At 35.6% G+C, this 23,846-nt stretch overlaps 2 protein-coding genes and 1 long non-coding RNA gene across 5 annotated transcripts; 1 reads left to right on the plus strand and 2 right to left on the minus strand.

Moving 5' to 3' along the window:
- Positions 1-184: 184 nt before the first annotated feature.
- On the minus strand, positions 185-4,652 carry LOC104899320 (cystinosin homolog). Of its 3 annotated transcripts, none has more exons than XM_010686493.4 (10): positions 4,309-4,652; positions 4,071-4,203; positions 2,474-2,563; positions 2,224-2,348; positions 2,094-2,136; positions 1,643-1,760; positions 1,485-1,534; positions 1,198-1,289; positions 674-765; positions 185-511 (listed from the first exon to the last, which is right to left on the minus strand). In XM_010686493.4, exons 1-9 carry the CDS (start codon positions 4,425-4,427, stop codon positions 717-719), a joined length of 819 nt encoding a protein of 272 aa, XP_010684795.2. In that variant the 5' UTR covers positions 4,428-4,652; the 3' UTR covers positions 185-511; positions 674-716. The 3 variants fall into 3 exon arrangements, with proteins under 3 accessions (XP_010684795.2, XP_010684791.2, XP_048504443.1); XM_010686489.4 differs by having other exon boundaries at positions 185-554; XM_048648486.2 differs by having other exon boundaries at positions 185-554; positions 670-765.
- A 1,008-nt stretch (positions 4,653-5,660) lies between these two features.
- LOC125499568 (uncharacterized) lies at positions 5,661-6,494 on the plus strand. Its single transcript, XR_007276502.2, has 2 exons — positions 5,661-5,860; positions 6,289-6,494. It is a non-coding gene; the product is annotated as an uncharacterized LOC125499568 (long non-coding RNA).
- Positions 6,495-10,969: 4,475 nt separating this feature from the next.
- Positions 10,970-22,665, minus strand: LOC104899321 (alcohol dehydrogenase class-3). Its single transcript, XM_010686494.3, has 9 exons — positions 22,504-22,665; positions 22,244-22,380; positions 17,241-17,287; positions 16,828-17,153; positions 12,762-12,844; positions 12,599-12,674; positions 11,625-11,782; positions 11,364-11,525; positions 10,970-11,247 (listed from the first exon to the last, which is right to left on the minus strand). The coding sequence occupies exons 1-9, from the start codon at positions 22,658-22,660 to the stop codon at positions 11,134-11,136; spliced, it is 1,260 nt and encodes a 419-aa protein (XP_010684796.2). The 5' UTR covers positions 22,661-22,665; the 3' UTR covers positions 10,970-11,133.
- Between the last annotated feature and the right edge of the window lie 1,181 nt (positions 22,666-23,846).

Here is a 23,846-nt window from a genome sequence, read left to right on the forward strand (position 1 = left end):
CAGTGGCGGATGGATGTCCAATTGGAAGTCAAGCATCAACAGCTTCCTAAGACCATGTATTTTGAGATAGCTAAACAATTTATAAGAATCTTTTGTTGAGAGAACTAAACAATACCCTTGTTAGATATGTTTAACAACTTGTATTGTAATTGAGGAACAACTTTTTTTTGGGAACACTTGAATGTATTGACTGATTACTAATGTTTCATTGCAAGCAAGTAAAAGCTAATCAAGGATTACATTTCATTTCTTCATTGCAATGGTTACAACATGTTCCAAATTAGTGCATAACTACAACTTCTAAAATATCAACAAGAAAACAATGATGAAAACTACCCATGACAACACTAATGCAGTAGTTGCAAATTTTTCCCCTCTCCCATTTTTTGACTTCTCAGCGTTCAGTAGTAAAATTACATTCTTCAGTTCTTCATTTGCATCTTCAGCTTCATTTTCTTCAATTTTGTCTTCTCCAACCTCATCTTCACATCTTCTAATTTTGTTTCAAGAACTACACATTCGGTGCATATGTTATCTTCACCATCAACATCATCCTTCCATCGAAAAAAAATGATATTATTCATTGTTCTACAATTATAGAAAATTCCAGTTTCCCCTAAAAACTCTAATAATTGTGCCAAATCAAAATATTACATAAATTAGGTTTACTTACTGGTCACAACGAGCACCGATAAAATTGTTTCCCATGATTCTTCTCACTCCTTGCAGTCCTCAATTTTGCAGCCAAATTGTGGTGGCACTTCACTGTAGAATTTCTTCTTCCATTAGAGAGCTTCCTTGAAGTGGTGAATGAAGCACCCAACATTTTTGCAAAAACAAACCGGAAGGGGGGAAATTTCGCAAAAGAAAGAAGAAGGAAGAAAGGGAGGGGCTTCATTAAAAATCACGTGAGGGTCACGTGGGTTTAAATTACCTGCTACAGCAGGTTAACCCTTCCAAGGGTCTGTTAGTTTCAAATATATGTTAAAGTTAGGACTAATATTAATTAATTAATAGTTGGGACTGATTATAAAAAATGTCCAATAATTGGGACTGTTTTTATCAATTTTTTCCTAAAACTTATATACATCAAAAAACTTCAAATTTTTTTAAACATCTTACAATCAATTAAAGGTAACATTGGGTAGACCCCACCTTTCTTTTGAAATTAGCTGGCAAACTTGGCTTCTCTCTTACCTTGAGGATTGAATGGGGAGGTTCTGCTTCTTTTTGGCTGGATAGAGCACATAATGTTGAATGATGAATATAATGTCGAAGAAGATTGATACCTGTGTAGTCATAGAATGATCTGTTATGAAATTTGAAGCCAAACTACACTACAAAATTACGTAGGATGACGTGAAAGCCAAAATGCTGCAACTAAAAAGAAAATTAACTATAAAGTATTGCAAAATGATGAATCAAACTCTTGGCATGCGAATGAGGAATTAATAATATATGACAATGAATATAAAAGATCATACCAAAGATAGTAACGTTTTCCCTATATTTCCATAAAAATTGACCCATGATTCTGCAAGAAAATGGTCAGGTTGAAAATTAATGCAAATTTTTACGAAGAGCAACCGAGACTAAATTACCGTATACTTTGTAGCAAAACAAAAGCAGTCAATGGGCTTACTTTGATCTATTGACTGCATAGCCATTTGCCCATAATTTGTTACACCTCCCAACAAATCAAGCAGAATATTCCCAATGCTGAACCCATCTGTGCTTTTTAGTCGAAAGTTCATATAAACCTGCATTATTTCATAGTAAAACAAAAAAATTGCAAGTTAAAAAGTAAGTTATCATCAAGGGCATCACAACAATCCCTCTATTTCTTTTTATAACGCACCTAATGTTCGAGAGTGAACTTTGATTGTTGATTAGTCTCAGTATATATATATAGATAAAATTTACAAGAAACTGATATTATGAACATAAACTGTCAAAGTGTAACCTCGAATATTGCGACACCTTACAGATAGGAGCGCAGGAACCCAGGAGGTAACTATTGGGTTGTTTAGTTTACATGAAGATATGGTTAATTACTTAACTCTGAAATAAGTTTTTCGAGTTTAAATACTGACCTGAGGCACATATTTGGTAACTGTCATAGTAACCTGAATAGTGCTGCAAGATTAAAGTGAATGTGTTCTTGTCAATAACTGAAAAACAAACAGAATAATTGTTTACACTAAAGGTAGTTTGTGATCTTACTTGAAGACAGAGATCAACCATAACCATGAATGTCTGTGAATGGCTACGAAAACACAAACTGCAGCAGACAACCATACAACACAGACAATCGCAATAGTGACTTTCGAAAATCTTTGAGTTCTCCTCTGTAAAACCAGATCACTGTCAATTATATGCTACTTTACATTTTATCAGAACACAACACATTGATAATAAGAAAAGGGTATTAAATATAGGCATGCAAAATGATGCCTTAATTTTTCAAATTTACCTCATAGATGAATATCTGGAAGAGGGTAAATGCAGTCAAAAGGACAGCATGTGTTGAGAAAGCAACATCATTTGCAGCAACTGGTATCATCTGTCAAATTCATCATTTTTTGCGAAAGGTTAGAAAATTTTTAGATAAAGTGGTTGTATACAATAAAAACATGGCCAAAGTATCCAATTCCAATCTCATGCGTGCAAAATTGTTCACTAATGACTAAACATCATTGTGCCCCATCTTACTTACACATGACGCAGTTAGTTTATACTTTTATTTCTTATTAGTTTTAACAATTGTAATTTAGCAAAATTGGCCTCAACACCACAAACTAGGACGCAGGTGCATCCAACAAAATGAACTTTGACTAGTAGCCAAAACACTACCAATTATGGGCCGGGATGCAATGCGTATCATAAATGACGCCGGAGCTCTATTTTCTTGCAGGATATGGTGAATCCTCATTAATTTATTATTATTATTATTTTCCTAATTTCCCCCTTCTCTTGGTTGAACACCCCAAACTATGCAAGTAACACCACAAACTCTGGTTAGTAACCAAGATGTCACGAACTATTAGACTTGGTGCACTATCACAAATTTTATTTCAAATATCAACTTCCATAATTTATATATATGGTCATAGTTAGTACATTGGAAAATTGTGAGAACAACAAATGCTACAACTAATAAATAATGAATGAAGTATTTAGTATTTACTCCACATTTTGGATGAAAGTCATGAAAACAGAGTAGAAACTTGAAATGCGGAAATTAAACTAGTGAGTAGTCTAAAGTCACTTGAAGTCTTGGACACACAAAAAAACTGTTGGTAAACAAACGTGAAATAGGGAAAGTGCTGAATGTGTCCACGGATTAACACGAGACTATCGTTGTTCAGTGTTCAATTCTGTTTTTTTCTACCTTCCTTCAAGGATGGTTCTTGGCCCATACGATCACGGCGACACAATAGTACCCTTAAAATATAACAACTCCAAAATATATTTATTTTTAATTGTTTGAAGATTAGATAAAAGAAAACATTTGGATCAATAGTAAAAGTATAAGGGAGTGAATAACGAGAACATGAAATTCATCAAAGTTTTGTTATTTTAACTTTTGAAGATAGTCGTCTACAGAGCCCCATTATTTTTGACTATATTTGCCCCGCCCTGCCTTCATTACTCTAAAATGGACAACTCGAGCTGTTAAATGGCATTAGGATCCTATTCAATTTCTCATATTCCCGTAATTCTCCAAATTGAACACCCCCTATAGTTCCCTATTATATTTTTTTAGTTGCAACGATTAGACATAAAGTGTGAGTAGAAAATGTCTAATCGTTGCAACTAAAAAAACGGAGGTAGTATATTCGAGTGTTCCGTAGAACATCTGAACCACTTCAAATGGGCAATGAGCCAAAAATTAGTCTTAGGCATACTGTTCACACAAGTGTACAATGTAGGTTTTGAATTAATTAGAGAACATCTCATATGTGTTCAAACTTCAATCTGAATTTTGTTTTGTGCAAAAGTACATGTTATGTAATATTAGAAAACTATTTAAAGAAAAGAAAAAAGAAGAGGTTAGGAGGAGGAAAAACCTGGTTAGAGCCAAACTTATGGCGATATTGAGCCTGAACAGAGGAGCTAAAGTAAAGAACCACATTGTATATCATATAAGAGGAGTGTTTTGTGAGATTCAAGATCACAAAGTCGAAATTTAGTCCCACCACACTGCCAAATTAAACATTCATACAAAAATGCAATTAATATCAATATCAATTATATCATATAGCATATAGTACAACCTTAAAACTCAAATATATCAGTAAATAAAACCTTTTACGTCGAAAATTCATGATAACTTGAGGGTAGAAGCTGATAGACCATGCTACAAAAGCAACCCATCCTAAGACTTCATACAACACTTTGAGTTGTATAGAATGCCACTCTGCCATTTTTTTTTGTTATTTTTGAAAGATTGATGAAGAAATAATGATAATAATGAAGGGTTGAACGAAATTTAATTTATACTATGGAAAAAAGATAGGATGACATTAAATGTAACCTCCGAGTGGCGAGAGTGTCACATAAATCAAGAGAGATAGGAGGGGAGGAAGGTTGGAAAAAGTTTCAACGATTATAATGATTTGTTGTTTTGTTTTATGATGATGATGATCCGTGACAATGGGCGTATGGTATTTCGTAATGAGTTGAACCAAAAAGAAAAATGAGATGCATTCAGACGCTAATGTGGGAATATGCAATCGTCAACTTGTATTGAAACTCTCCCTTTTTGCTGTTTTGCTTTATGGACTAAAGAGATAATAAGGGTAATTATATAGTTGTGTGTTAGAGGATATTGGACCGTAGGTCTATATCTACGGCCAATGCTCATTAGGTTAAATGTATTAGGTTAAGTTTATATTATGTTCTATATATAAGTAATGTAATTGTAATTATAGTAATACAACATATCTTCTCTCTATATTTAATATTGTGCATTTTTCTATAAGCGACTGAAATAGACTCTAAACATACCTGAATCAAATGAAATAATTCACTTCCAAAATATGACCAAACCGGCTACACATCAAACGTATAATTTACATCCCTAATAGGACCAATTCAAATTGATGTGAATTAAAATTGAGATGAGCTCGTTGGTGTGGTGAAACAAAATTGATTACTAGTTAACTTTGCGTGGAGTATATCTCTAGTGGTCAACAAACTTTAAAATAAATTTAATAAAAGAAAATTGGAGTTAAGTTTTAATGTTTAATTTCTGTCATTTTAGTATGAATTTCAAAGTTTTATAGTAATAATACACTCGGGAACGATTCATTTGAATTACACACTCATTTTCATAGTTGTTAACGCAAGAATAGAAGGTTTGCTAACAGAATATAAGATGCTTGACACTTGTGATATTGATATACGCTTTGCAGTAAAACTATTCCACATTGACATAACATCATATGATTCTCATTTCAAGTATCTATTAATTTGTTACACTTATCAAGCCATTTAGATATTTATCACGTTTCGACATCATTGATTTATGCATACTATTCTTCCCTATACGTCATGTGGTAGGAGGTATGATAAATCTATATCAGATATAGGTTTCATAACCTATATCATGGGCAATTTTGTCATTTCAAATAACTTAGTAAAACGAAATGCAAAAGCAAGGGAATGGGGTATTCCCCCTCATTCCATAAGTTAGTTCAATCTCTCTCCTCAACCTAACTCCTCAACCTCACTCCTCAACCTCAGTCATCATCCCACCCACCGGAGACCCACCCACCAGAACCAGAAGGTTTGAAGCCGGAATTCGCCGGAAAATTCGCCGGAAAGAGGCGTAACTGTGTTTTTTCGTGAATTGAAGGTATGTTTAATTACTTGAAAATTGTGTGGTGTACATCAAGAAATTTCTTGGGTTTTTTAAATTTCGTGGGTTTAATTCATGAAAATTGCATGTTAAAGTTCTAAACATGTCTTAATTTCGTGTATTATAAGTAGCAAATTTCATGTTTTTTCCATTCGTGGGTTTGTTTATGGTGGTGTTAGAGCAAATTGAGTGGGTTTTATGCTGTGGAATTTGATACGAGTTATTTGATGGTGATTTTTGTTCTGAAATTTGACTTTTTACTTCTTGAAATTGCTTATTTTCTGGTAATTTATATTACTTTGTATTATAGAACTTTTAGCAGTTCACCTAAAAACATTACAAAACGTTATAGAACATTATTGGGTCTTTACTTTTAAGTTTATGAGTTACATTTTAATTCTAACAATTTTTGTTCTTAATTGTAGCCGATAGTTTAATGCAAGTCAGGGGTGGTGGAGGAAGATTTCACAGCGAAATGGATAGATAACAATGACATGTTCGTTGTATTTTGCGCGTCGGATTGCTTTCTTTTGTAACGATCTAATGCAAGTGTAATTTTAAGTACCTCACTTAGCATTCTAATGGTTGTATGGATGATGTTAAGTACTTTGTATGATTATTGTTTTATGAATATGTGAACTTATCATTTTGTATTTTAAATGAAGCATCATATTGTGTTTATCATTTCTGCTATATTGTCAACAACATATCTAATGGTGTCAAAATTACAACATATTTTGTTTCTCCATTGTTATGTATTGTCGAAATTGATTTAATAATAGAGAGAAATAGTGTTATAATTGCAATGTATTGTGTTTCTGCGTTGCCATATATTGTCAAATATGATAGATATGGTGTTAAAATTGCAACATATTTTGTTTCTCCATTGTTATGTATTGTCGAAATTGATATAATAATAGAGAGAAATAGTGTTATAATTGCAATGTATTGTGTTTCCGCGTTGCCATATATTGTCAAATATGCAGATATGGTGTTAAAATTGCAACATATTTTGTTTCTCCATTGTTAAGTACTGTCGAAATTGATATAATAATATAGAGAAATGGTGTTATAATTGCAACGTATTGTGTTTCTGCGCTGCCATATATTGTCAAATATGATAGATATGGTGTTCATGTGAACATTTTCCACGCATGCCTTTTTTTTTCTTAATAAACCACATCGTAAATTACTTACATATGTGACATTAAAATAGTGTTATTAGTAGTCAATCCCTCAGATTGAAAAATGAAATGCGTAAACTTTTTTGTCATTAACGTTCAATATAATATTGGTTTTGGGTAATTTATTGTTAAAAGGTTTATTAGTATATATATGATAAGTCACAAAAATTAAGATTATACACTAATAGATAGAAATGGTGTTATAATTGCAACGTATTGTGTTTCTGCGTTGCCATATATTGTCAAATATGATAGATATGGTGTTCTTGTTGTGAACATTTTTCCACGCATGTCTTTTTTTTCTTAATAAACCACATCGTAAATTACTTATGTTTGTGACATTAAACTAGTGTTATTAGTAGTCAATCCCTCATATTGAAAAATGAAATGCGTAAACTTTTTTTCCATTAACGTTCAATATAATATTGGTTTTGGGTAATTTATTGTTAAAAGGTTTATTAGTATATATATATGATAAGTCACAAAAATTAAGATTATACACTAATGATAGAAATGGTGTTATAATTGCAACGTATTGTGTTTCTGCGTTGCCATATATTGTCAAATATGATAGATATGGTGTTCTTTTGAACATTTTTCCACGCATGTCTTTTTTTTTCTAATAAACCACATCGTAAATTACTTATGATTTGTGACATTAAACTAGTGTTTAGTAGTCAATCCCTCATATTGAAAAATGAAATGCGTAAACTTTTTTTCCATTAACGTTCAATATAATATTGGTTTTGGGTAATTTATTGTTAAAAGGTTTATTAGTATATATATATGATAAGTCACAAAAATTAAGATTATCACTAATAGATAGAAATGGTGTTATAATTGCAACGTATTGTGTTTTTGCGTTGCCATATATTGTCAAATATGATAGATATGGTGTTCTTGTGAACATTTTTCCACGCATGTCTTTTTTTTCTTAATAAACCACATCGTAAATTACTTATGTTTGTGACATTAAACTAGTGTTATTAGTAGTCAATCCCTCATATTGAAAAATGAAATGCGTAAACTTTTTTTCCATTAACGTTCAATATAATATTGGTTTTGGGTAATTTATTGTTAAAAGGTTTATTAGTATATATATATATGATAAGTCACAAAAATTAAGATTATACACTAATGATAGAAATGGTGTTATAATTGCAACGTATTGTGTTTCTGCGCTGCCATATATTGTCAAATATGATAGATATGGTGTTCTTGTGAACATTTTTCCACGCATGCTTTTTTTTCTAATAAACCACATCGTAAATTACTTATGATTGTGACATTAAACTAGTGTTATTAGTAGTCAATCCCTCATATTGAAAAATGAAATGCGTAAACTTTTTTTCCATTAACGTTCAATATAATATTGGTTTTGGGTAATTTATTGTTAAAAGGTTTATTAGTATATATATATGATAAGTCACAAAAATTAAGATTATACACTAATAGATAGAAATGGTGTTATAATTGCAACGTATTGTGTTTCTGCGTTGCCATATATTGTCAAATATGATAGATATGGTGTTCTTGTGAACATTTTTCCACGCATGCCTTTTTTTCTTAATAAACCACATCGTAAATTACTTATGTTTGTGACATTAAACTAGTGTTATTAGTAGTCAATCCCTCATATTGAAAAATGAAATGCGTAAACTTTTTTTCATTAACGTTCAATATAATATTGGTTTTGGGTAATTTATTGTTAAAAGGTTTATTAGTATATTATATATGATAAGTCAAAAAAATTAAGATTATACACTAATACATAGAAATGGTGTTATAATTGCAACGTATTGTGTTTCTGCGTTGCCATATATTGTCAAATATGATAGATATGGTGTTCGTGTGAACATTTTCCACGCATGCCTTTTTTCTTAATAAATCCCATCGTAAATTATTAACGTCACATTAAAATTGTGTTATTAGTAGTCAATCATTCAGATGTGAAAAACGAACTAATATGCAACAACTTTTTTTCCATTAACATTCAATGTAATATTCGTTTTGGTTAATTTATACATGTTATAAGGTTTATTTGTATATAAATGATTTTATTGGATGATAACTCACACAAATTAAGATTATACACTAGTATTGTTTTCTTGAAAATATGATGGTTTTGTTGTATAAAAAAATAAAAACAATTTTTTTATAATATAAATTTTTGTAGCTTAATGTTATTATTATCAATTTATTAACTAATGAAAATAAAGACATGGTATTGTGTTTATCAGTTAGGCTATATTCTGAACAACATATGTGATGGTCATGTCTTTTTTGTACAATGCAGATACATATTGTGTTTCTACGCATGCTTTGTTCATCTTTGAATTATCTAATTTTTGTATTGAATTGTTCATCTCTGAATTATCTGATTTTTGATTCTTCTCCCAGCTCTCGACCTCCATGAAAGCCCAATTTTATTCTCCAAATTTCCACAATATCTTCAAAACAAAGCAATTGACGAGGCCTTTTTTCCACAATTCAACAACATTTAATTTCCCACTTAATTTAGTTTTTATTTCTCTCCATAATAAAAATAAAGTTAGCTGTAAGAATTTTGGAGTTTTGGAGAATGGCTTTCTGTTTGGTCAGATCAATTGTAGGAGAGGAGAGAGAGAGGATGTTACTTTTTTCCCATTCCCTTCCATTCCCCCTTCTATTCCCTTTCAAATATGTTTTCTGAATTTAATACATTATTTTTGTACTTCAACCTTTTCACAACATTACTTTTTCAATTTTATATTGGTGATATAGGTTATGCTGCCTATATCTGATATAGATTTATCATACCTCCATGTGGTAGCCCATAATCTTGAAAAGGTTGGTCACTAGGAGGAAATTCAGTGGAGAAAAAGCTCAAATTTCTAACTTAATTTGGCAGATGAAGTTGACCATTGGTACTTGATGTGACAATTTTGTTTGATCATTATTAGATTCAATATGCGACGGAGCTGTTTGATTAGTCAGGTCAACCTCAAGTCAGTTTATCTATTTTCAGATTGGGCTTATTTAATTTTTAAATCATAAAAGTTATGTTCAAAACTCGTTTTTTAAAATAAACTATTGTGAATTTGTTCATATGAAAATAAAAATTTACAAATTTCAAGAAACGAACCCTTTTCCAAATTAGATTAATGAGTTTGTCTTGTAAGAGACCGTCTACTTTTAAATTAAAATTAGGCAATGACAATCATAATATTAAAAAGAGAATGGGCCTAATAGTGACTAGATTAATTTCTTTCGGTTACTAGTTTAATCCATTTAGTGACCAGGTCTACTTTTATATTAAAATTAGACCGTCTCTTTTAATAATTTTTGTAGATTAATATTCACAAATACTTCTAATATTTTAAGATGTTTCAACAAGGTTTTGCAACTCCTAAAGAGGTCAATTATTGGATATCTTGATATTAATAAGGAAAATGATAAATACAACCCTAAGGGCTGCACTTAAGAACCTAAAAGAGGGAATTCTAAGTAATATTCAAACATTAATTACATCGATTGACGCATGATTGTAACATAAATTCACAACTTAATACCATTTTAGGAAATGTATTTAATACTTATATACAACCCTTATATCATTACCCTATTAATAATATGTAACATTACTATTATGAACGATCTTATCATCAAGTCGTACCATATCACTAACTGCAGGAGTTTTTCATGCATGAAACAAGAGCGAAAAATGATTAATTGTAAACAGAAGCTCAGACGTTCAACTGCACAAAAAGACATACTGTCCTGAACCACGCAAACTTGCTCACATTCATCTAGATTGGAGTAGGCCAATGCCTATAGACAAGGTTTACCCCAGTGCTAAAGAAAGAGAAAAATGAGTCATTCATGCCCTCTTTGAATGGCTTGTTCAAGGTCTTTTTTTAGAAACTTGGTGAATCCGGAATGATAGAGCGCTGAAATCTTTCAGTTTTATAAGATCCAAAGGGTTCGACATGAATCAGTTTTCCCAGTTTTGTCTGTTTACCACACCTGGAATGACATGATAGCTAGAAAAGAAATACATCGACAACTATAGCCACACTGTGTACTGGTGATACATCGATTAATCTATTAATGCAGTGCCAACACACAGCGGAGGCAACCACCTTCATGCATCAGATCAAATGCTTCGTTGATCTCTGGAAGGGTCATATTATGGGTAATATACTCATCAACCTTGATCTCCTGCGTATATATATATATATGGGTGGACATAAGTTAACAAGTAGACCATTAGAAATGAATTTATTATCTAAAAAGGGATTTATTAAAATCTTAGGCATTTGAAATAAGTTACTTGCCTTCTTCATATACTTCTCAACGAGCCAGGGAACTTGAGATCGACTCTTGAAACCACCAAAAGCTGTTCCCTTCCAAACACGACCAGTCACCAATTGGAAAGGACGAGTAGATATCTCCTGACCAGAGGCAGCAACACCCACGATAACAGATGTTCCCCACCCCTGCACAAATTTTAACCCAAGCACATGTGTGAAATTTTAAATTGAGAATAGATGATGATGTCATGGAAATTAATGATACCAATGAAGCTGCAAACTCACTTTATGGCAACACTCCAAGGCAGCCCTCATCACTGAAACATTTCCAATGCACTCAAAACTATAGTCAACTCCACCGTCAGTGAGATCCACAAGCACTTGCTGTATGGGTTTGTTGTGATCTTTTGGATTCACAAATTCTGTCACTCCAAAATTCTTAGCTGCAACATAAAATTTGAGCGGGGGAGGGAGGAAAAATAGAGTTAGTAGATAATAAATGGCCTCAACAAACTCATGACCCTCGTAAAAAGGTTGTAATATATAATCCCCAAAAGAGAATGACGAATGCCACACAAAAATCAAGTTGTCCAAAAGGTAGCTATAGCATGGAGCATATAGCTCAGTTGGTATATTGGCAATATATGGAAATATCAGTCACATGAGAATACGAAGTTTATGCACTTCGTCAGATGCTTCTAAAAGTCTTCCAAGACTATGATTAAGCACAAAATTGACACTGAAAATTTTTTTTGGAGATGGCAAAGTACTGGGTCCAAATTCTAATGCAAATAAAAATGTAAAAGAAATAAGATGCATCTTTTCGCTGAACAAATATCAATTGCCATCCTCTATGGTTGAACCTCATATAAATACTTCTGTGGCAGACTCTATAAAATCATTGGAATATCGAAGCTATAGGAATGGCACATCTTCAATTATTTACTACTACTATTTCTCAAAGTTTGCTTAAGATGTGATGAGCACTATAAAGCAATTATGATACAAGTGGCATGTCTATCAAAGTTGTGCAGCAGAAAAATTATGAATATAGACAGCACAATGGTAACAATCAGATGGTCTTTAAGTCACTTTCAGTCTGGCATCCAATTGGTTGCTCCTGTGCCAGAAAAAGAAAACCAGTCCCCGAAGATTACACCAAACAGCATTACAGGTGTGACGTGTAAGTTATAGCAAGTGATGCCACAAAAATAAATGAATAAAAGTCAACAATCTGGATTTTCGAATGAAGACAATACCTACGTCAAACTTCTTGGGGTCAATATCTACACCAATGATCCGTGAAGCACCTGCAGTTTTAGCACCCTCTGCAACCTGTTAATGCAGTATCCAGTCAATCATTACCTTGAAGAGAGCAAAATTCACTCGAAAGTAGCATAGGCAGGTTCACTAGAAACATACAGCAAGGCCTACGGTTCCAAGGCCAAAAATAGCAACATTAGACCCAGGTTCTACTTTTGCAGTGTTCCAGACAGCTCCAAGACCTGCAGGGAAATCAACATTTAGATAAGCAGATGCTTTTTTACGAGAGAGAGAGGGAAGAATCAATGCACCGAATAGAAAAATAGCAATCAAGACCAAATGCTAGGAGGTTGGGGTTGGGGTTGGGGTTGGGGTTAGTAGGAGGGGGAAGAAGACCCAAACATACTGTCACACGGTCGGACTAACAAATATCCTCAGTATCCAATTCACACAGATAATCCATGCATGTATAAGCATCAAAAGCTCATTGTTGGCTACCAGTTTCTTGTTGGATAGTAAGCGCACTAACCAGCAAAACATGGCAAACGGCAATGCTTGTCTATCTCACAAGTCACAAGAAAGATCAAAGAGGCTACAAAGAGGATGTACATGACAGTTGATGATTTTCAATCACACAAGTCTAGCATCTGGCATGACATTGACAAAAAGATGCACACCATCCTACCAAATCAGGAATCAAGATCTTCTAGAGGACAACAAGCTTCAACAACTTCTTACAGCTTGACTATAGAAGGAAAAAGAGAAAAATGCAACAGGCAATAAAAAAGCTGCTTGCTTCACCTCTCCCAGTGTTGTCAGTAATCCCTTTCTTGAGACTCAAAAACTCTATACTTCATCCCTTTTCTTTTATAGTGTACATATAAACAAGGAAAAAAATCACATATGCAGTTGCGATCGCGAAAATATTTGCGTTGTCGTGGAAGCGGCTTGTAACGGATGAATGGAACAGAACATGGCCAACGCGTCGTGAATTTTTTTTCAAAAAATCTACATTAATATGTTCTAAACTTATTTGCATTGTTTTAGTTTATGAAGCATTATTCCAACATAATAATCAAATCCATCATAATCATGGATTTAAAACTCTCTCTCGTTCCATTACAGAACGGTTGTTCAATAACGGATTCTGGATTTGTCGTTCTGCGAAATCCCGTTACAGAACACCATAATAAAAATCACATACTTCTCTCAAAGTGTTGTCCGTTCTCTAACTCAAACTTGCCGCGTCATAATGTTTTCAACCCCGTTGCATCCATTATTCCATTCTTTCCAAATATTGGCCAAAAAAATTTTTACGAATTAATTACATAGCTTAGGAAATGATATTATGATGAATTTGATTATATTCTGTTGTAATAATGCTTTATGAACTAAAACAATGCAAGTGGTTGGAATATATTAATGTTCACATTGCGTCGGTGGCGATTCGTTCCATTCATCAGTTGCAAGCCGCTTACGCAACAATGCAAATGTCTCCGCTATATGACCACATCCGCAATTTTTTTTTCTTGATCCGAATATCATGTTTCATCAGCTATATAATTAATTCGTAAAACATTTTTGGCCAATGTCACGAGAACAAAAATGTTCGGACGCAACGAGTTCACGTTAGGGAACGGACAACATGGCGAAAAGTACGTAATTTTTATTAGGAAAATTTGTTAGAAACAACCTTTTATAAGCAACTTTTTATCACAAACAACCTTTTAAAAAAAATTTATCAAGAGAAACCTTAAACCTAAAAAACTTTGTCAAAAGAAACCTGATGACGTTATTCCGACGTTGACCTATATTTTCCGGCATTGACTTAATGATCCGAAAATTTGCGAGAAGCAACCTTTTACACCGTCTTTTTTGTCATAAACAACCTTTCATAAATTTGTTAGCAAATTAGAACCTTAAACTAATGTGTTTTTAAATAAAATTTTCTAACCCTTCCCATCACCAAAATCTTCTGCTCTCTCTTTGCCATTTGTGATATCCCTTTCTAACTCCTTTTATCCAAATCCTCCAAAAATTATTAGTTTTGCAATCTAAGTATCGCCCATCTCAATTCAACACAATTGAAGTATTGCTCATCTCGATGCAAGCATGAGTCCATGTCGAAAATGACTAAGTCAGGAAAATTAGGTAAGGTTCATCTATGCAAAAAAAAATAGTTTACGGTTTTAACTTGCAAAAAAAATTATAAAAGGTTGTTGGTGGCAAATTTATAATTGAATTAATGCTAAAAAATATTGGTCAACACTGGAATGGCGTTATGAGGTTCTTCTGACAAAGTTCTTTATGTTTAAGGTTTCTCTAGACAAAAAAAAAATTAAAAGGTTGTTTCTCACAAAAAGCTACTGATAAAAGGTTGTTTCTGACAACTTTCCGTTCTTATTATGCGAACTGTAACGGAATTTTGCAGAACGGCAAATCTAGAATTAGTTATAGATTGATCTTTCCTCCCTCTCTCACTAATTAATCAATCAAGGAGGACCAATCAATACTACCCAGCATTCTTCACCCCCCAAAAGGAATGACCTTCAAGATCCGAAGCCACTCTAAGCTACATAAACCTCGTTGATCTGCCACCACGTGAAATTTGTATCGAACATCGAGTATGACAAAGAATAAATCTAAACAATATGTTGATAACTATAAACTACATGAGCACAAACAGCCCTTATGCTGAATATCAAAAGTCAAACTTAATGACTAGGTTATTACAAACAAGAAACAAGATTCTGAAACTTATACGATCATCGATCATAATCTGGTAATCACTTTGTTTTATGACCAGAAACAATGAACAAAATGATATTAAGATTAATTCTACTCCCAAAGAAGTAAGAAGAAATAACCGAAAATCTTCATCTTGCTCACTAAGATCCAAGATCAAAAGCCCTTAATTCAATAAGAATTTGCAATAGCTTTATTCTTCACAAATTTTATGAATGGAAGCCTTCATTTGTTATTCCTTGTTTTAATTTAGGGAAAAGCAAAGGCTGTATATAAGAAGCAGAAAATGGAAATAAGTTGCATTAATTAATCATTTATTACATCGGTTGATGCAAATTTTTTCCATAAATTCACAACTTATTTCCATTTTAAGTAGTGTATTAATGTCTTATATGCAACCCTAAGGGCTGCATATAGCATAACCCTTTAATTTATAGTTTATTGGTTGGAAAATAAATTTCTTGAAATTTTGAATTTCGAATTGTATTCTCGTAGAAAGGAGTGTTTAAGTTGAAAAACTGCCTACTGTTGCAGGGTATCAAATGAATGAACACCCAGAAGCAATTTACTTACGATACTTAATTGACATTCGAAAAGTTTATAATTAATTACGAGTTCAGAAAGACAGGTATTCCTTCCTCATTATCATTATCAGATAATCACTTATTCACAATCCTCGAGTGGGGTAAATAGTTTTCATCTCCAATCTCATGCAAAACCTTCTTCTCTCCGTTTAGCCCTATCCCCCTCTGGATGTATTTTGGTGATAGGTTCTATACAAACTAGACGATCCTATTTGGTCAAATACCTAGCAACAAGCTCCTATGTTCCTTTTATTACAGTATTTCCGAACAAGTTCCTGGATGGATGTTAAACATGGATCCAGCCTCATAGAGAACGGCACAAAGATATTCACAGAGACTGATTTTTGCATTAAAAACATCAAAAAAACAAATTATAGACAAAGCTTTATTCGGATAGTTCAATATACCAATTACCTTTCCTAATTGGACTAGTGTTCACATCAATCTAACATAAAAACTTGTCCTGAAAAAGCCTTAACAAGCGAACATAAAATGCTCACATGTAAAATACCCTACGGCCAGCAGGGGATTTAAAACAACCAGCAACTAAATAAATTAACAAATATTCTAACTCCTCACAATGCAAGCACCTATTAACTGAATTTTAGACCACCAGCAGAGGTAATTATACCAGCCTCAGAACGTGTTTAACAAGCTCAATAATCTCCATCAGACCACCACAATCACGACTAGTGAGCAATGTCTGCAGTTCTAACCGCAAACCAAAAGGCACATAATATTATAAAATAACAGATATATGTGTAATAGAAGTCCATCATATGAAAAAGATTAGTGGTCATTGCCCAACAGACCAAGTTAAGAGCACACCAGCAATAGAAGGGAGCATGCAGTAAAGGTGAATTTACTAGTAACCAGCAAATAATAAGAGCCCTTACCAGTGGGCACACCACAACCAAGAAGGCATACTTTTTCCAAGGGAGCTTGTGGATCAACTTTTGCAACACTAACATCATGTACAACAGTGTATTGACTAAATGTTGAAGTTCCCATGAAGTGATAAATAGGTTTCCCCTTCACAGAAAAACGGCTCTTGCGGTCATTCATCATAACTCCAACTCCAGTAGCTGCTCTAACCTTTCCACAGAGGTTTGTCTTCCCTGACTTGCAAAATTTACACTCTCTGCACTCTGCTTGATAGCATGGAATAACATGGTCTCCAGGCTGCACTTCAGTTACTCCTTCACCGACACTCTCCACAATTCTGCATCATTAAAAATTCAGATGAAATTTGATTACCACCACTTAAGAAAGCATAACAGAACATCCACAAATCGAAAAAAGTACATACCCTGCAGCTTCATGACCAAGAATACATGGGAAGAGACCTTCAGGATCCTGTGACAGCAAAAGCTGATTTAAATAATACTTAACAGACTTTCTTTTGCACAGTAAGTATACTGTACAGTTCAAAAAAAGAAAAAAAGAAGGTGATAAACAGGACTTTTCACTGGTCAGGAAGATAATGTCCGCCGAACCCCAGTACACAAAAGCAATAATGTTGCTATTGTATAATTTCCTAAACCAGCATGGTTGAAATGGTCGGAATTGAAACATTTGGGATCTTCAAGGGCGACTATTAACCAGGTTTATACACATTTTACAACCTAAATCGAACACAACAAAATTTTGACAATCCAACTGAGATGACAAGCCTGCATTCAATTTCAAATAGTGGTGTTCATTTGGTCCAAACCGTCCTTTCAACTTTACTCTCCTCTTTTCATTTTGACTTTCTTGTATAATTGATTATATCAAACACTGAATCCAACCCAAATAACAAGAATTTGACCCTCAATAATCAATTAATATAATGAGTACAAGACATTTCATACCTAATGAAATAGTAATCTGATCTTTTCCTTTCGAGAATGTCCTATGAAGTTATAACTGATTCCCGTAATTCTTTAAATTCCCAAAGCCACCCATAATTAGTTGCGCTTAACAGTCAATTCAATGAATTTAATCCACATTTAGCTAGGATAGTTTTGGAGATACAGTGATATTGATATGAAAGCGATGGTGGAAGTTCTTTTTAGAAGAGTCCTAGTTGAAATAAGTCTTTTAGTAGAGTCATATTTGTTGTTAAACTCTAGTTGTCATACTATTAGTAGAGTTCTTTTGTTATTTAGCCAGCGCGGTTATAATTCCTAATTGGGAAATGTTTTACTTGTCTTAAACATGTTACAAGTCTAGATTATTTAGGATTTAAACTCTGATTTTAATAGTTCTAATTCTACTTGGTTTAAGAGAGTCTTTAGGCATCTAATTAGATTAGATTAGTTTCTAGTATACTTAGGATTATTTTTAGAGTTTGTTTAGCTTTACATTTCTATTTGGGCTTGTAATGCCTATTTGAATGACAGGCTTTTCATGAATAACACATGAACAGAGTTTTTTTCACTAATTTTAAGAGTTAAGCCTTGCTTGTTTTTGAGTTTCTGATTCTTTAGAATTCAGAATTGAGAAGCGGATCTCTTGAGATTCATAGTAGAGTTTCGGATCTTTAATTAGATTCAGCGTGACACTTATTCATCAATTAACCACAAAAAACCATTGCATTCCACATGCTAGTTTAAAGGATCTTCCTGAATTCGAAAACATAACCCATATCCTTGGTTCGTATGACTTAACATGGGATCATCTAGGCCTTTCCTAAGTGAATCCACATCTGATATCTAACTCCAAGCAATCACATTAGGAGAAGGTAGTGGGAAGATACAAGAAAAAACTCCACGATAGCGGCCATGGGTTAGTTTTTTATCGGTTTTTCACAACGTATCCCCTGAGTTTTACAAAATTGCACATGATAACCTCGCAATTTCAGAAATGTACATGACTTGACCCTGTCGTCAAGTCTCCATTAACTATCATATTAAAAAGAAAATTGAAATCAACCTAAATAATCCCTAATTAACCTAATAAATGCTAATTAAATCCTAATTAATATGGTTAAATCCTAATTAATCCTAGTTAATTAAATCCCACCACTACCCCACCGCTTCAAAACCCCCACCCACCTACAGTAGAGGTGATCATGGGCCGGGCCGGGCCGCGACCAAAAAAATTTGCCCATTGGTCGGGCCGGGCCCAAAATTCGGGCCGAATTTTTGTGTCCAAAGCCCGCTATTTCGGGCCTAAATCAACGGGCTTTGCGGGCCAAAACGGGCCTGGCCAAAAAATAGACTAAAAAGTCATTTTTGGCCTGCTCAAAGCCCGCCCAAAGCCAAAAAAAAACACGGTCGGGGCGGGCCCGGCCCGCGGGCCTAAAAATTCTGCCCAAAACCCGGCCCAAAAACGGGCCGGGCCAAAATGATCACCTCTAACCTACAGCCCACCCTCGCCCTACCAACCTCACCCTTGCCCTCGCCAGCCAGGCAGCCACCCCCGCCTACCCACCCACCACCCCAGCCTCGAAAACTACCCTATCCCCTTCCCCAACCCTGAAAATCACCGCTCAACCCCGAAACCCACCTTGTTGCAGCTTTGTGCTCTGTCATGGCGTAACAATAGCACTAGTCGTCTTCGCGGCTTAATCGTCTTTTAACTCTTCTCCACACCGAGTCGACTCAGCATAATCGGTTCACAGTTGCACGCCAAATCGGTGACATTGGGAAATGGCACTGGCAGGAGCTAAATCCTCTTTTGCAAAAGGTTTCACAAGACATGAGGAGTCGTAATTGGGACATACGTGTCGCTTCTGCAAAGGTGATTAGGTGCATTGCGGATCATTCGAAGCGTGAAATGAATGAGCATTTGGTTGGTATCGCAGTTAAGAAGTTTTTCGAGGCCGGTTTGTGGTGGTTGTAGCCTTGCGAGTGGGTAGGTGTAGCACTATAGTTGGCTTGGTGGTGAAGTGAATAGGTGGTGGTTGCAGTGATGATGCAGCAATAGGAGCTGGGGGTGATGGTCGCGCTATTGTGGGTGGTGGTGGCCGAGATAGAAATGATATAAGAGTAGAAGTTAATTTCCATTGTCTTTTTAAATATGATAGTAAATGAAAACTTGACGGTGGAGTCATGTATTTTTCAAAACCTCATGGGCACCTTGTGCAATTTTTACAATGGGAGGGCACACTTGGCATTTTGTAAAACTCAAGATCCCGGGTGAAAAATCCGATTTCTCATCCAACCACCTAATGTGAATGATATAGGTCTTCCTAGGAATTAAATCATCTCTCCACTCAACAAAGCTAATTTGACAACCATAAGAACTAATTAGGGTATGAATATTGGTAGTCTTAAGGGGAGTCTTGGAGCAAAGGCTGCGGGAGTCTTGAGCAAAGGCTGCGGGAGTCTGGAGCAAAGGCTGCGGGAGTCTGGAGCAAAGGCTGCGGGAGTCTGGAGCAAAGGCTGCGGGAGTCTGGAGCAAAGGCTGCGGGAGTCTGGAGCAAAGGCTGCGGGAGTCTGGAGCAAAGGCTGCGGGAGTCTTGAGCAAAGGCTGCGGGAGTCTGGAGCAAAGGCTGCGGGAGTCTTGAGCAAAGGCTGCGGGAGTCTTGAGCAAAGGCTGCGGGAGTCTTGAGCAAAGGCTGCGGGAGTCTTGAGCAAAGGCTGCGGGAGTCTTTGAGCAAAGGCTGCGGGAGTCTTTGAGCAAAGGCTGCGGGAGTCTTGAGCAAAGGCTGCGGGAGTCTTGAGCAAAGGCTGCGGGAGTCTTGAGCAAAGGCTGCGGGAGTCTTGAGCACAGGCTGCGGGAGTCTTGAGCAAAGGCTGCGGGAGTCTTGAGCAAAGGCTGCGGGAGTCTTGAGCACAGGCTGCGGGAGTCTTGAGCAAAGGCTGCGGGAGTCTTGAGCAAAGGCTGCGGGAGTCTTGAGCAAAGGCTGCGGGAGTCTTGAGCACAGGCTGCGGGAGTCTTGAGCACAGGCTGCGGGAGTCTTGAGCACAGGCTGCGGGAGTCTTGAGCACAGGCTGCGGGAGCTTGAGCACAGGCTGCGGGAGTCTTGAGCACAGGCTGCGGGAGTCTTGAGCACAGGCTGCGGGAGTCTTGAGCACAGGCTGCGGGAGTCTTGAGCACAGGCTGCGGGAGTCTTGAGCACAGGCTGCGGGAGTCTTGAGCACAGGCTGCGGGAGTCTTGAGCACAGGCTGCGGGAGTCTTGAGCACAGGCTGCGGGAGTCTTGAGCACAGGCTGCGGGAGTCTTGAGCACAGGCTGCGGGAGTCTTGAGCACAGGCTGCGGAGCTTGAGCACAGGCTGCGGGAGTCTTGAGACACTGCGGGAGTCTTGAGCACAGGCTGCGCGAGTCTTGAGCACAGGCTGCGCGAGTCTTGAGCACAGGCTGCGCGAGTCTTGAGCACAGGCTGCGCGAGTCTTGAGCACAGGCTACGCGAGTCTTGAGCACAGGCTACGCGAGTCTTGAGCACAGGCTACGCGAGTCTTGAGCACAGGCTACGCGAGTCTTGAGCACAGGCTACGCGAGTCTTGAGCACAGGCTACGCGTCGGGCACAGGCTACGCGAGTCTTGGGCACAGGCTACGCGAGTCTTGGGCACAGGCTACGCGAGTCTAGGCTACGCGAGTCTTGGGCACAGACTACGCGAGTCTTGGGCACAGACTACGCGAGTCTTGGGCACAGACTACGCGAGTCTTGGGCACAGACTACGCGAGGCTTGGGCACAGACTACGCGAGGCTTGGGCACAGACTACGCGAGGCTTGGGCACAGACTACGCGAGTCTTGAGCAAAGACTACGCGAGTCTTGAGCAAAGACTATGCAATAATGTTGAAATAAAAAGATGAGAGTCTTGGAGTGAGTTTGATAATCAAAGACTCCCTCCAAGACTATGACATGTAAGGAGTGAAATTTTTAGCCACTTAAAAGTTGACATTTGTCTTTTTTTTTTGTAAAATCAATTTAGAACATAGTATGTGAAGAGTATGAGGAATAAAGTAAAGAATTAGAATGAATCTGGAATGAGTCTGTAAGATTAAAAAGTAGTGGAAAACTGATGTGGCACATTCTGAAGTTTGGAGTTGAGTATGAGGGATAAACGCAGACGAAGGTTAGTACAAAAGGGGAAGCAAATTTGACAAAGGAATCAAATATTCCATTGCATAAACAATCCAAAATGTAAGACTTTTCAAATCACAGTCGCAAATCTTAACAATTAATAAATTAAACAAAACTCTCTTAAGTCATACCCACCCTTCCAAAAGCCCTAAAAACAAAAATTTCAACCAACCATCTAATATTTAACTCGAGGAATCTACAGATTTCAGGAACCTTAAGTAACGAAGATCAGATAAAGCTGAAGAAAAAATAAGAAGAAGAATTGATGGAAGTAAGGAGAGAGAAAGTAGACCTTGCCACTCCAAGTGTAGGCATCGGTGTGACAAAGAGCTGTGTATAGAATTTTGATACGAACTTCGCCGGCTTGCGGCGGTGCAACATCGACATCCTCGATGGTAAGAGGTTTGTTGGGTTCCCAGGCCACCGCCGCTGAAAATCGATTTTTATACACAAATTAATATCATTTCATTGATTCGCCATTGATATGGATTTTACAGATTAAAGATAGCAAAAAATGTAGAATTGAGATGAGAGAGAAAGATAATGGAATACCTTTGCAGGTGATTACTTTGCCTTGAGTATCCGCCATTGATGAGTTGAGTGCTTGAGTTTTGTTTCTCTGTGGTGCAAAATTGAAAATGCGAGTGATTTGGGAGGATGGAGTAGATGTAGTGGCAGCTTGATGTAGACAATCGAATAGACTAAGCATTCGGCATATGCCTATTTTATTATTTATATGTACACCCATGTGTGAACACTATTTTTTACCAAAAAAAAAAAAATATCTAATACATGGGACGAGCGATGTCACGGCTACTTTGTTTAAGATATGTTTTTTCCTTTTATTTGATAAGACAAAAATATATTAGTAGTTGGATTTTGACTTTATTTACAAATATGTGATATAATTTGAGGGTAGAATGATGACATTTTAAATCGATAGTTAATAGATTGAAATTTGAAACTTATTGCATAACTTTTTTTAAGTCAAAGTACAATGAGATAATATATGGCGACAAAGAAATGCAATGGTGCTTAAGAGAATAGGGGCGAGGAATAACATAAGGCGAGGTGTAATTCTTTCTCACTTGTTTTAATATTATATGATACCAATACCTTTTGCAAGCCAACCAATGAAGATTAGTATGTTTTGGAACATTTTCATCCCTAAAACTCGTATGTATCGACTTACAAATGGGTGATTCTATTGTGTTAAAAAAAATGAATGGATGGTTCTATCATGGTCGGCTCTATAGACTACCAACTACAACAACGATTTAATATACCTCGTTTATTCATAAGATATGAAAATCAAATTTGATAGTTACTAAACTGTGGGATGAAGAACGAGTAAGCAAGACAACAAGGAGATGAATTCATAAAGAGAGATAGAACGGAGAGATGCAATAGAGCTCGAAATAAAATTTTCATCTAACACATATGTGAGAACAATTTAAAGCAAAATGAAAGTCAAAGTCCTATATTTGACTTTTCCACCAAAGAAAAGGAAAAGGAAATAAAATTGAAATAAAAGTAGGTTTTAGGGTTATTAAACAAAAACAAAATTAATGTAGTAGGATTATAAAAAAGGCTTAAGGTGGTTTTTCAGGAAAAAAAAGGACGAAAGTTATTACACTAGCTCACGAAAATGCTCATAATTAACGTAATTCAATATAAAATGTCATTTTATATTAAAATCTATTAAATTGATGTTGATTTGTAAATGATTTTTAATAAATATGTTTAAATATACATTAATCATATAATCTACTCAATAGTAACCATAAATGAACACCAGTCAGATAATGCATGCATTGTGCTCCCACAATACAAAATAGAACATTTACGAATACGAAAACGAACATTTTATTGTTGAAGTTAAACATTACAAAAAT

The sequence above is a fragment of the Beta vulgaris genome, chromosome 7 (assembly GCF_026745355.1).
Source record: "Beta vulgaris subsp. vulgaris cultivar EL10 chromosome 7, EL10.2, whole genome shotgun sequence".
Classification (NCBI taxonomy): domain Eukaryota; kingdom Viridiplantae; phylum Streptophyta; class Magnoliopsida; order Caryophyllales; family Amaranthaceae; genus Beta; species Beta vulgaris.